At 37.0% G+C, this 12,500-nt stretch overlaps 2 protein-coding genes across 2 annotated transcripts in view; both read left to right on the top strand.

Moving 5' to 3' along the window:
- The window catches only part of LOC125038511 (phosphatidylinositol-glycan biosynthesis class F protein-like), a 10,101-nt gene extending 85 nt beyond the window's left edge, over positions 1 to 10,016 (top strand). The window contains exons 1-5 of the mRNA XM_047631995.1: positions 1 to 248; positions 6,580 to 6,671; positions 7,660 to 7,764; positions 8,266 to 8,368; positions 9,746 to 10,016. The exon at positions 1 to 248 is cut by the window's left edge and continues 85 nt beyond it. Of these exons, the coding sequence (XP_047487951.1) occupies positions 1 to 248; positions 6,580 to 6,671; positions 7,660 to 7,764; positions 8,266 to 8,368; positions 9,746 to 9,862 (665 nt within the window). The 3' untranslated portion in view covers positions 9,863 to 10,016. The remainder of the gene's footprint in view (positions 249 to 6,579; positions 6,672 to 7,659; positions 7,765 to 8,265; positions 8,369 to 9,745) is intronic.
- Positions 10,017 to 10,533: 517 nt separating this feature from the next.
- The window catches only part of LOC125038510, a 2,041-nt gene continuing 74 nt past the window's right edge, over positions 10,534 to 12,500 (top strand). The window contains exon 1 of the mRNA XM_047631994.1: positions 10,534 to 12,500. This exon is cut by the window's right edge and continues 74 nt beyond it. Coding sequence (XP_047487950.1) covers positions 10,784 to 12,097 — 1,314 coding nt within the window. The 5' untranslated portion in view covers positions 10,534 to 10,783 and the 3' untranslated portion in view covers positions 12,098 to 12,500.

The raw sequence follows: 12,500 nt of genomic DNA, 5'->3' as shown, positions 1-12,500 counted from the left end.
TGACCTGCAAGTACCTCCTGAGTCTCGTCCTCGGCCTGGGACTTCTGCTGACCTTGGCGCAGTCCGAGTTCGAGCTGCAGGCGTGTCTGGGGGCACTGAGGATCTACAGCCTGGTCGTGGTGGTGCTGCAAGTGGCGCTGCAGTTGGTGGCTCCGGAGGCCTCGGCGCTGCACCCGGGAGGAGGCGGCGGCGAAGGACACATCGCGGCGGGATTCGGCAAGGGGAAGGCCAGGAATAGGGCCGGGAAGGTCGGTAGAGGCGGTGCGGAGTTGAGTGGGCGATGGGAGGTTGGTGGGGGCGTGGGTAAGCTGGAGGTAGAGGCACCGGTAGGGGATTTCCAGAAAGTCACAGGAGGAATTCTATGCTAAAGAAGAAAAATAGAGAGAATTAAGGCAATTTGATGGATTTCTTGGAAACCTTTTTGTATATGTCAACTATGAGTACAGTAAAATAAGTGTATGGAGTGGATGTCTTGACGAAAACTAAGACACTTTTCATCTATGGCAAAAGGTGTGCAAATTTTGCTGAACTCATTTATGTAATGCATTCTTCTAGTTTTATTATACTTCTTTTACGTCTTTTGGTAATTATTTACGCTATTCTGTACAATAACCTTGTGCGCATGTGTGTTTTCATGACAGGCTGTGCGATGCTATTCGCCGAGAAATGCTGGTGAAAAATGTTTCATTTTAAGTGCTGCGTTTTGACTCTGGGTCATTTTTAAAGCCATAATGTAGATATAAAGGACAAATAGACATTATTCTCAATCAAAGCCAGATATTTGAGCTCAACAAGTGCCCCTATTGCCAAAAAAAGTGATTAGACACCAAGCAATTCTGACCATAGACGGAAGGGCAGAAAAGTTTGGTTTTTCGCTATATAATGGTTTGTGGATTAATCTTAGGGGTCCATGGGGGCTAGGTAATATAGATCGTATTTTCCTAAAGTCACAGGGGGTGTAGCCCTGCTGGCTAAGCGAACATTTTACCACGGGGGTCCAGGTGGCGTAGCCCCCGGCTAGGCATATATACTACTAAGGGGTTCCAGAGGGCATATCCCTGGCTAGGTGTATTTAATACCACGGGGGCACAGGGGGTATAGCCTCCTGGCTAGGGAATATATTGATCGTAGTGTATAAATCCCACAGGATTAGGTTAGGTTGGTTTATTGATTAGGACACATTGTACGATTACCACAGGGGTTCTGGTTCCCGTTGAGTTTTTCGAAAGTTGGCGCGTCGGTCCGTAGACTCTCAAAGATGGCGGCGATGTCTGTAGAGTTTTATTAGCTGATTTTGAGCGTTTTTTGTGCTTGTTTAACACATTTCTGTTTTCTATTTTTTGTATTTCAGTCTGTTTTACCCCGTAATTTCCCTGATCTACTTCATGCCCTCCCCTGCTATGGGACTTATCAAATCACATCAAGATTGTAGGCTGGAGAATACGATGGAGATTATCATCAGATTCATTCTCATCACACAAAAACAAATCTGATGATATAGATATTGTCAGGGAATACCTGATTGTCATTTTTGAAAATTAACCAAATTTTTAGAATAGGTCTGCATATCAACACTCATTAAATTAATATCAGTAGAGTCATATCAATGTCTATTAATCAGATAAGCAGAAATTATCAATGGGGTAATTCTTTACAGTGCACTCACCAGAAACTGAGACCCCAACTCTGCGTCACAGTAATTGGTCAATATGTTACTTTCGAAACAACTTTGATATTTTTCTGCATGAAATCCACTGCTTTCAACGATTCTTGGTGTTGTTCCTTGTGCAAATAAATCGTTGAGATATGATCACCATCTCCATTGACAATCTTGATTTGATAGTCCCGATAGCAGGGGAGGGCATGAAGTATATCAGGGAAACTAGGGGAAAAACAGGCTGAAATAGAATGGATACGGAACAAAAAATCAATAATCTTAAGTTGCCGTGACTGGGTGCTCCCTTTGGGCACTTCCCAAGAGGATGGTTGATAGAGGGCTTTGCCCCCCAACACCCCCCTGGGAAACATGGTCTTCACCTCAGTACGCATGGCAAGAGAGAGCTGAAACCCGGGAGCATTGTGTCGACTTGTCGGTGTTGGTAGCACTTTCCGCAATCTTTTTCTTTTATTTATGTCATTATCATTTGTGTCTGCAGATTATTCTTGTACAAATGACTGCAACTTTTAGTCCTCTACACAAATATCATCTTCAGTTTGGCCTCCCTTAGTATGTCCATACAGTGAAAATTAACCATCAATAGAATGAATACATAAGAACAACATGAACGTCCAAAAACTCCTCTAACTTGCCAGTAACTCGGAACTGAGCATATGATGAGATATGATTACCTTGTGGTGCCTTTGCCACAGCTAGGTTGTGATGTCACTCTTGAGGTGTGTCACTCAGGCCTGTCAGGGCTTTGTCTTGCTTGTCAGATATATTAGGAATCTCATATTCCAAGTTGTTGGAATGACAAAAATACATAAGTGCAATATAATCTATGCCTACCATTTCCTCAATTTCTCATGTCCTCCGTAACTATTAGGTGTGAAGTGATTCTAGAAAATTGCCAATAATTCCTTATTCATCTGCAATTCCATGGGGATGTGTTGTTCTTCAGAGGATTTTGAGAATTTTTCCATTTATTATATGTACTGTGTACAGCTGGCCGAATAAATTTGCAGGTTATCAAATTGGGATTTTATCTGGTAATACTAGTGCCTTATGTGTAAACCCTGATATTAAATAAGCAATGGTAAAGAAGGCTTACCAAACATTTTCACTCGTTTCTAATATTTGAAATGAAATCTGTAAGAAAGTATATGAAGAAACAGACATTCTCTTTTTTAATTTCCTAATCGAATGTTAATGCCCATGCATAGCTCACAGCTTGCTCTCACTAAAAGATAAATGTTTCCACTGACCTAGATATAGAATTAAAATGATATAAAACGTTCAATAGGAAACGAAAATAAATAAATTCATGATGTAACCATCTGTTGCCTGTATTTGACTTGATAATTTACTCATCAGAATAAAAAAAAAAAAAAAAAAAAAAAAAAAAAAAAAAAAAAAAAATCCATACATGTTTACTTGTTCTCCTCTGTTCAAGCTTGAAGCAAATGTGTAACTTGTATAATCAAGTTGTATGTTACTTAGGGAATTGTCAGCATTTTGGAAGAAAACTCCTGACATTCTCACACCAAGACAAACAGCGCAGGGAAACACAATAGGACCGTTTCCCATCAAAAGTTCACCATTTAAAAATAATGAATACTTTACAGAAGTTTACTTACCAAACAAGGGTATCTGGTATGATTATCTGGTATTATCTTTACATGAAAATTATATATGTTGCACAATCGTCTCAAGGGAGAACAAGTAGATATTTAAGGAACATTTGTTCGAGGAGATAAAGGCAATCATATCATTTATATTTACTAATTTTTATACTAGTTTTAGACATCTATCTATTAACCCAATACTGTCACGGAAAATGAATAAAAAATGGGGAAAATGCTGTGCTCATTTTTTATATTTTTTGTGAAATGTCTGCCCATAGATGGCTCTGCTAGTTCTTAGCCACAAAGGAGTCAATTAGTAGACCTTGTGACCTTACCTGATTTCACCTTTCCTTGAATTGGCGGGAAAAACGTATTTTTTACTAGTGCTATGAATATTGATGGTTTTATTTTTATAATAAACATTATAATTATTATAATGTTATAAACATTATAACATTAATATTTATAACAGCAAAATAAGACAACATAAAATATTTTCGTAACTCAAAGAAAAGGGTAAACGGGCAAGATAGGCAGTACTCATAATTGGCTTATTTACAACATAGTAGTGTAGCCATCTATGTGTTAAAACAATTAAACAAGTAAACTCACAGTGGGCATTTCATACACGTACACATCATGCCCGTCGGCATTGGGTTAACATTTTTATAATTTTTCTCTTTATCTTATAGGGAGTGTTCATTCAGTCTTTTAAAGGGTATATATGAGATAAAGTTTGTTTCCCATAGCTATATAGAAGAATGTAAATTTTGCCTGTAATGGACAGAAGACTGAAAATAAGATGCCTTTCATATATGGTATTTCCTTTGCAAGTTGATAATAAGAAAGTTATGCACTGGAGATGTTATTGGGGGAATGTATGGGAAAATATAATGACAATGTCATAAAGAAGGGGACGGAGAATGCTAACTGATACATGAAATAATCAGCCCGGGCAGAGAACAACGTCAAAAATGAAAAAAAAGTTGTAACAAATGCCGTGTGGAAAGCAAGTCCATGGTGATCAGGTAGAGGTGCGAGTGCAGAGCCCCTGATTGGGAAATATGGCGATAAGATTGGGGGTCCGGGAGCAGAGCCTCCAGGGCAGGAAGGTATTTGGTTCATACTGTGATGTTTATGGATTTCACAGGAGTGGCTGAAGTAATCACCAGAGGGATGTGGTCACTCATAAATGAAACTCATTTATGAGTTTGCATGTTTGCATGTACCTTTTTTAACATAGTTTATTTGACAAAAAGTTTATAGTGTTATACTCGAATGCACTACAGTTTTATCAGATAAGATCTCAGCTCAAAACTTTTAGGGTGGTCGCAGATTTATTGGCCGACTCAGCTGTACTAAAAATTAACCCCGTGATTGTAGATGAGATGCATGCTAAAACAATTAGAATGTTTATGAGTATGAGTTAGATGAGTATAGTATATCTTATTTGGTGAATGGAATAGGATCTTGGGTAAAAGCAAATACTAATTATATCATATACAGTTAATTTCTGCTGATTGTAAAAAGAATGTAGGATATGTGGTATACATATATTTTACTTTGCTTGCATGGTATACCATGTGCATATTGATCATTGCTACCTCTGCCCCAATTGGTGCTATGCTAATGGCAAACATCCTTCATGAATATTCTAGCAGGCTAAAGCTTGGACTAACTCCTTATTTTATGGTAAACCTCTTGGATATATCCTCTGTGCATTCTGTACGACAAGCAGTACAGCAGAAGCAAATGCTTATTCAATTTACTAGGTCCATTCTGCATCAAATTATTGAACTTTACAAATCCTTAGATAATAAGCACCATGATAAAGGCTTTTTTCGATGGTCATTGTCATTGTCTATTGAATATCTAGAACTTTTTGATTTATGATTGCTCTCTTCCAGAAAAGGGCACATGAGGTAGAATAAGAACATTTAAGTCAATTGTTTATCAGTAGAGGATGAAGGTTGAAGGACCGGCTGAGAGTATTTTGCTTTTATATTAGTTATATAATGATTTATTGTCAGTTGCACTGGAGATGTTATAGGGGGAATGTGCCTTAGATTACAGAAAGGGAAGCAGTAAGATTTTGTTTGTGCTTGCATGTTATTTGTTTTAGTTATGCTATATCATAGAATTGTTTATAAGATTATCTCCTGTGTAAATAAAAATTAAATTCAAGAAAATAGTGAAAAATATGTGGATTTTTTAAGGCAGTTCAAGAGCAATATTTTGAAGGCTCTGCAGCTCACCTAATAGTTTTTGAATTCAACATATGATATCTTTAATCAAGTTAGAGGTTAGGAGTCATTTACTGTAATAGAGAAAGATATACTGGTACTTATGTGAAAGGGGAACAGAGATATTTAGTTTCTTAAAGTTAGGAAATATACAGTATGGGGGCATCTACTATGTTACTCTGGTGTCTTATCTCTTTAGGGAGTGACTGTGTGGGTGTGAGTGCCCACAGGTATGGTTGGGTGATAGAGGCTGAAGCCGGTAGGCTCCCCAAGGGGAGCCCGCTGTCCAATGAGCGCGGACAAGACGGTGGACCTGGGCATGACCCAACCTGGGAAAGTATGCTGAGCCTCAGGTTGTGGGGTCATGCTACTACACCGTCACCCCAGCCCTTAGCCAATGTTTTCCATAATGGCATGTTTACATCACCTGCCCGTCAAGCCAAGTTTTTTTTATGATGTTATGGTCATGTCATCAAGATCATAGGGGTTATGCTTAGCAAAGATTCTCCACAAATATTCTGACAAAATAAAGCTGGTTCCTTATTTGATGATAAATTTCCTGGATATATCATCAGTGTATATCCCACATTGTCAGTGCATTTCCCATCTGACACCTATACAGCAATTTCACATATCTTTATGGTAAAAGAACTGGCTCTGAATTGCCTTGAAAAGTTGGAGTGCATAATGCCCAATAAGAAACATGAAATGGTCCTTGCATGTTGATTTCAGGGTAGTGGTCATTGGTTTAATGTCCAGGAATTGTTTTTTCCAATATGCTTCTAGACAAGTACATGTCACTTTAAAGGAACATAAACAGTAATGGATGAAGTCCAGAAGAGCTACTGTGACTATCACCAAATAACTTTTTCAAATTTTCAGTTTGTGCAGGAACTATCATAGAGGAAAGATGTCTTACATTTCATCAGTTTATCAGTAAAATATTCTTTCAGTCACATAAGTAACATTGTTTTACTCTTAAACTGTAATCTAGATAAGGAGCATTATGTAACTCTGGGGACTCTCCTTAAGACTTTTTTTCTTAACTCAGCTTGTGGATTTCATCTTGGTGGTGATTCTCAGCATCTTCAGTGTATGCCTCACGCACATTGTAACTGTGCTGTATGGAGCATATTTGATTGAGTAAGTACTTGTGTAATTCTCCATTCAGAATATTTTATTATTTTCTGGAAATTTGGATTGTGTTGTTTTCTATTTTGTAGAGGATTAATAGTAGTGTTGGTATTGTAGGTATATAGAAATTGTTTCTTGACCCAAACAAAAACAAAAAAAAAATGTTGTGTTGTCATTAAATATGTATAATAAGAAACTTGTTAGCTATATGCTAAATATGTAATACAGGATGATTTTCATTAGTCTGTCTACCTGTAATCCTATTCTTCTGGAAATCTGACACTGGTTCAGAAATTTTGGGCCAGATACTTGCAAACATGTAACTTCAGTTACACTTATATTTTCCAGAAGATTAATATTTTTATGTTGATATCTCATAAACAGGTTGTATCACTGTTGCACAAATGACATCATTATCCTGTGTTTATTTTTTTTTTACTTATATATTCATTTTTTGTCCATGGCTAATATCTTGGAATTGTTGGTTCTGTACTTGCCATGAAGCTCGGAATGCATATGGCAGATGGCAGGTATCTGTGCCACACACATTTGGGCCTTTTTTATGCTGATGGACTCAAGAATTATGTACTTTTTTGGCACTTATTGCTTGAAGTGTATTTTTTGCCCCATTTACTAAAATATCATATTTACTAAAATTGCTTGAAGTGTATTTTTAGCCCCATTTACTAAAAGATCATATATGTACCTGTCAAAATTGTCTAGAGTCTGGAAAACATGTTTCTCCTGCTTCCAATTTTTCACTTGAGTGGTTGGCAGTACAAGGTGCCCAGCTTGGTTTGGCATGGGCAGAATCAGTCCCCAGTTGCGTAATGTTTCGCTGGACTTTTATTCACTTATTTATTTTTGTTATACTCCTGTGATGAAGCAACTTTGTTGATTCGCCACTCGTCAAGCCCCATTGATGCTGTTTGACCTGTATTCATTGTTTTTCTAATTTTATACTTTTTGTTGACTCGTTTGCATTTTTATTTTACAGGAATATTGAGGAGACCTTCACGTTCAGCATACTAGTCGCATCTCTAGCATTTGTCAGACCCCTTGTTGCGCTTGGCCCTGGTGCTCTTGGTCTTATTATTGAACGGTTAGTATACAGTTTCTTTGTGCTCGTCTGGTACTTTTTTTCTTTGAATGAAAGTTTCATTGTGCTGTGTGTAATATACTGGTAGGAAAAATACACTGAATATCAGCTAGGTTTATTGCAAAGTGAGATTCTCTATCTATAAAAGCAAATTTTTGTACAGTGTCTTCTTCTGTCATATTTTTCTGTAAATTATCTGGCTTGTCACAGTTGGGATACATATTTCATCTTTAAGAAGACTTATTTGTACATGTTACTATTGATTGGTGTTTTGTGAAATATATGATTTTTACTGTTTTCCAATTTTTCATAGTTTTTTAATAGCATATCATAGCTTGAATTATTTTTTCTGCATTACTGTTATTATTGCCACTTAATAATGCTAATTTATTTTATATGAAAAGGAGTCACTCTTTCTGTAAAGTGTGAGGTATCATTTATCTGTGCAAATATCAGAAAGAAATTTACTTGCATGATTTAGAAATGGAAAAAATGCATTTACAGAGCCAATTTCGAGGAGGAACCTGTACTTCAGTCTCTCACTGCTGTCGTGGGAGCTTGGTTTGGTGCTTTGCCTATTCCACTGGACTGGGACACGCCTTGGCAGGTCTGTGGTTTTCTGAGGTTTTGGGCATTGCTGCATTGTTCAGGTTGTGGCAGCTTTCTCTTTAGTTGTAGATATGTCAGGTACTTTGCTTATTAGCTTGAATGTGTACTTGTCAAAACTACGTGAAGAGAATGTGAAAATATTATACTGGTTTAGGGTAGGGAAATTTTATTTTGTATTGTTAAAGAAAGTGAGTAGATATTTTATAGAGGTGGAAGTTACATGCATCACTCAAACAAATGTAGAAAATGTATAAATGAGAAAGAATAACTTTGCAAGGCAAGAGACTGGAATGACCTTATTTTGATTTGTATTTTTATCAGAAATACCAGAGAAATGTTATTTACCATCTGTTGCTCTGTGAAGTTATTAATTTTCATTTCTATCTTTTCTTCCTATACCCATTCCACTAGACTAGCTTAACTCGTTGTCCCTGGATGACAGTTAGTTCATGGCATGCCTGGTTTTGTCATGGTTATGCCTGTGATAAAACAGGATGCATAATGCTCTGATTAGTTATTGATGTGTATAAAGGGGGCTATTTTGCACATGAAACACTTGCCTACTATCCCTGAAGATATTACGCACCAAAAATATAGACTTTCTTGGTGCTGCTGTGAATCGGAAGTGACCTTCACTCTGGTTTACATGAGCAATCTCCTTGTGTAAGCCACTCAGTTTGTCATATGGTGCTATGCTTGTGTGACTGTCTTGAATTTAAACACACAAAGGAAAGTACTGAATCCATGGGAGTAGCAGCCTTGTATATAACTGCATAGTCTTATATTTCAGCAGAATTAATAGCAGTCTTGTATATAACTGCATAAAATCTCTTATTTCAAAAGGAGTAGCAATCTTGTATATGACTGCATACAATCTTATTTCAAAAGAAGGAGTAGTAGCCTTGTATGTAACTGCATACAATCCCTCATTTTGAAAGAATAAGATTTACGAAAATTAAAGAAAATCGCATTTTTATCCCTCTGCAAAATCATATTTGATCTTTTACATAGTGTAATACACTTAATTTACATAATGAGGCTACTACAGATCTAGCTGCTCAAATGAAAATTGTGCATCTTTGAAGAAGAATGTAGAAACATTTGAATTATGATTTCCATAAAAGTGGTATAAAAAGAAATGTAGTTTTGTTGATGCAGTACAGCGAGTGCGATGCCCCAGCCGAATTTGAAATAGGCCCTGGAGTCAAGCCCAGTGCATACTCCCCAAATTGGAGGCCATGTGCCCCCAAAATACTCCCGGAGACAATGGGTTAAAATTGACTGGTTATAATTCATGTATCCTTTCATGCCACCACTGTAGACTTTAGGAAGGGATTTTTTCTCAGTAAATTAACTGACATTTGTTTCTTCATAGGTTTGGCCCTTGACTTGCTGCATCGGGGCAGTAATTGGTGAAGTTGGAGCCTCGGCTTACTTGCTGTCTAAGATATACAAAGCGGTGGACTCGAGGAAGAAAAATAAGTCTACTTAATTTTTTTCAGTCAGTTGGGTTATTATCAGTTATTAGTAATTACAGTAACATCATAGACCTTGTTTTCACTTGAGAACTTAGGATTTTTTAAAAACTTCTTATTTACTAATTCATCAGAGATTGTTAGTATGCTGTAAAATCATTTTGATTCTTCTGCAAAGCATTTCCCATGAACAGTGTGAGCAAGGATTGCCAAGAGCTGAAGTCACTGTATGACAACTGTTTCAATCAGTGGTACAGTGAGAAGTTCCTACGAGGAGTGTTGGACGACTCCACATGCGAGCCAGTGTTCAAGCAGTACCAAAGCTGTGTCCAAGAAGCACTAAAGAAGCTGAAAATTGAGATTCCCAAAATCGAGGAAATTCCTTCGGAAGAAAAGCCGAAGGAATAGACCCCTTAGGCTAGCTCCTTTTCATTGGCAAGAGAGGTGAATTAAGTAATATTGGTAAAATGTTGAGTTCAATCCGCAAAGCCTTTTCAAACTGGTATCGACGTTATGAACTGAACACAGCCTTGTACATGCTTGAACCCAATGAGAAATTGGCCATGAATGTTTTCTTTCTGTCAATATTTGGCCTCATTACATACTCCTCTTATGCATATCTGCCTCACTACACTTCAACAATGTTGGCTTTCTTTGGCATTGTTGATATTGAGGAAGGATCTTAAGTTCAATTTTTCTTGGCTCATAGGCATCAAAAGTGTTGCTATGGTTTAAGATATTCCAAAAGAATCATTATTTTGTATTAGACTTTTGTATGTGATTTGTGAATTTTTCTGATTCCTTTGTGATTGTGTTGTGTATTGTTTACTGTTATTTTTGCTGTTTTTGAAGAAATCATTTAATTATACTTTACTCTGTAGTGGAAATCTTTGCTTTTGTTTTGATTTTTTTTTTTAAAGCAACACTTATCTTTCACAATGGCTTCTGATCCCAAGGTAGTACAGGTCTTAAGTGAACATGAGCAGCGGAAGTCTATAAAAGGAATGAAAAAAAAGGTTGTTGTAAAAAATACACTAGAAAGTCCATTTTCTCTTGATTGGCCAGCCATCAGTGATTCATATTATGATTCCTTAAGAAACCTATTACAGAAGAGTTGTTCTGGTCTGAAGCCCCCAAGTAAACCCCCGTGGAAAGAGCTGCGGAAATTCAAGAAAGAAGAGAGAAAATGCTTCCTAGAAGAGTATGAAAAGCAGATTCTTGAAAATATTGATGCAGGAGTATGTCAGAGAAGCCAGGAAAGGAAGGAAGCTATGTCACACTTGGTAATGGGATACAATCAAGTTATGAGGGCTATGGAGAGAGAGGAGATTGTTGCAGTCTTGGCCAAGAAAAACGTTCACCCAGGATTTCTGATCAAAACCTTCCTTCCTGGGTGTGCCAACAAGGGTATACCACTTGTTGCACTTTATGGCCTCGACGTAATTCTCCAGAGTGACAAGACGCTTGGCCTTAAACATCATTGTATGGTCATAGGACTAAGACCATCGGTGAAAGAGACTTCCTGTAGGTTTAATCAGTTGTATGTTGAAATGTGTAAGGCTGTTCAACTTGTCGAAGGTGACATGGAGGAAGAAGATGCAGGCAGTGGAAATGAAGTAGATGAGAATGAAGAGGATGAAATGGAAACTGAGGACAAGGAAAATAAGGCCAATACTCCAGCCCAGTATCCACTTACAGAAGAACAAATAGAGTCCTATCACTTGAAGCGAATTAACAAAAAGGAAAGGATATTTATTCCAGGACAGGGTGTAAGAGACCAGAAAACACAGGGAGCTAACCTTGAGTCTGACTTCCTAAGTTTTGGTACCCTTGGTGATGACCTTCTAACAGATACAAATCAACTGCAGCTGAGCTTGAGACCTAAAAAAGAAAAGAGAAAACCAGTTAGAATGGAAAAGAAACCACCACAGGATTTACCTCCTCCACAAGAAGTGAATTTTGATAACATGTTCCTCATTGATGAAGAAGGAGATCAGCATAACCAACAGGAATCAGAGGACAAAGTTCAAGTAAAAACTGAACCTGAAGATGTTGTTATAAAGAAAGAAGCGATAAGTGAAATTACAGAAGAAAAGAGAAAGGAAGTTGTTGTCGAGAAAAGAAATGATGAACCAAAGAAAGAGAAAAAAGGAAAACAGGGTAAAAAGAAAGGTGAAGAGACCAAGTATCATCCATATGTCTCTGCAAAGAAGAAGAGAATAAAGAACAATCCAAATAGAAAACAAAGTTGAACTTCAGAATTGAAGTGCAAAGATTAAGAGGTAATACAGACATATCCATGATACAAGACATATATTTAATTAATTGGTTAATTGTAGCAAGGGAATTTTCACCGTTCTCTCACATGTTTATTGTTCTTTTCATTTTATAGCTTGAAATTTTAAAGTTTATGTGAATAGAATGATTCTTGTATGCAACACAGTGCATTTGCAAATTTCACAAATTTTACAACATGGATGTTGAAGAGTTATTATTTTGTTGTGTCTTTGTGGCTATGATTTTCACAATTCAGAATTTGATTTTCAGTCATTTATGGTAGACTGTACTTGTGCTATTAAGCTTAAAAGATTAAGTCATTACAAAAGATAAGCATTTTTCCGTTACGTTCCAAGAATTTATATCTGTAGGTAATAG

Source organism: Penaeus chinensis, chromosome 25 (assembly GCF_019202785.1).
Source record: "Penaeus chinensis breed Huanghai No. 1 chromosome 25, ASM1920278v2, whole genome shotgun sequence".
NCBI lineage: Eukaryota > Metazoa > Arthropoda > Malacostraca > Decapoda > Penaeidae > Penaeus > Penaeus chinensis.
This window is presented reverse-complemented; position numbering and strand designations above follow the sequence as displayed.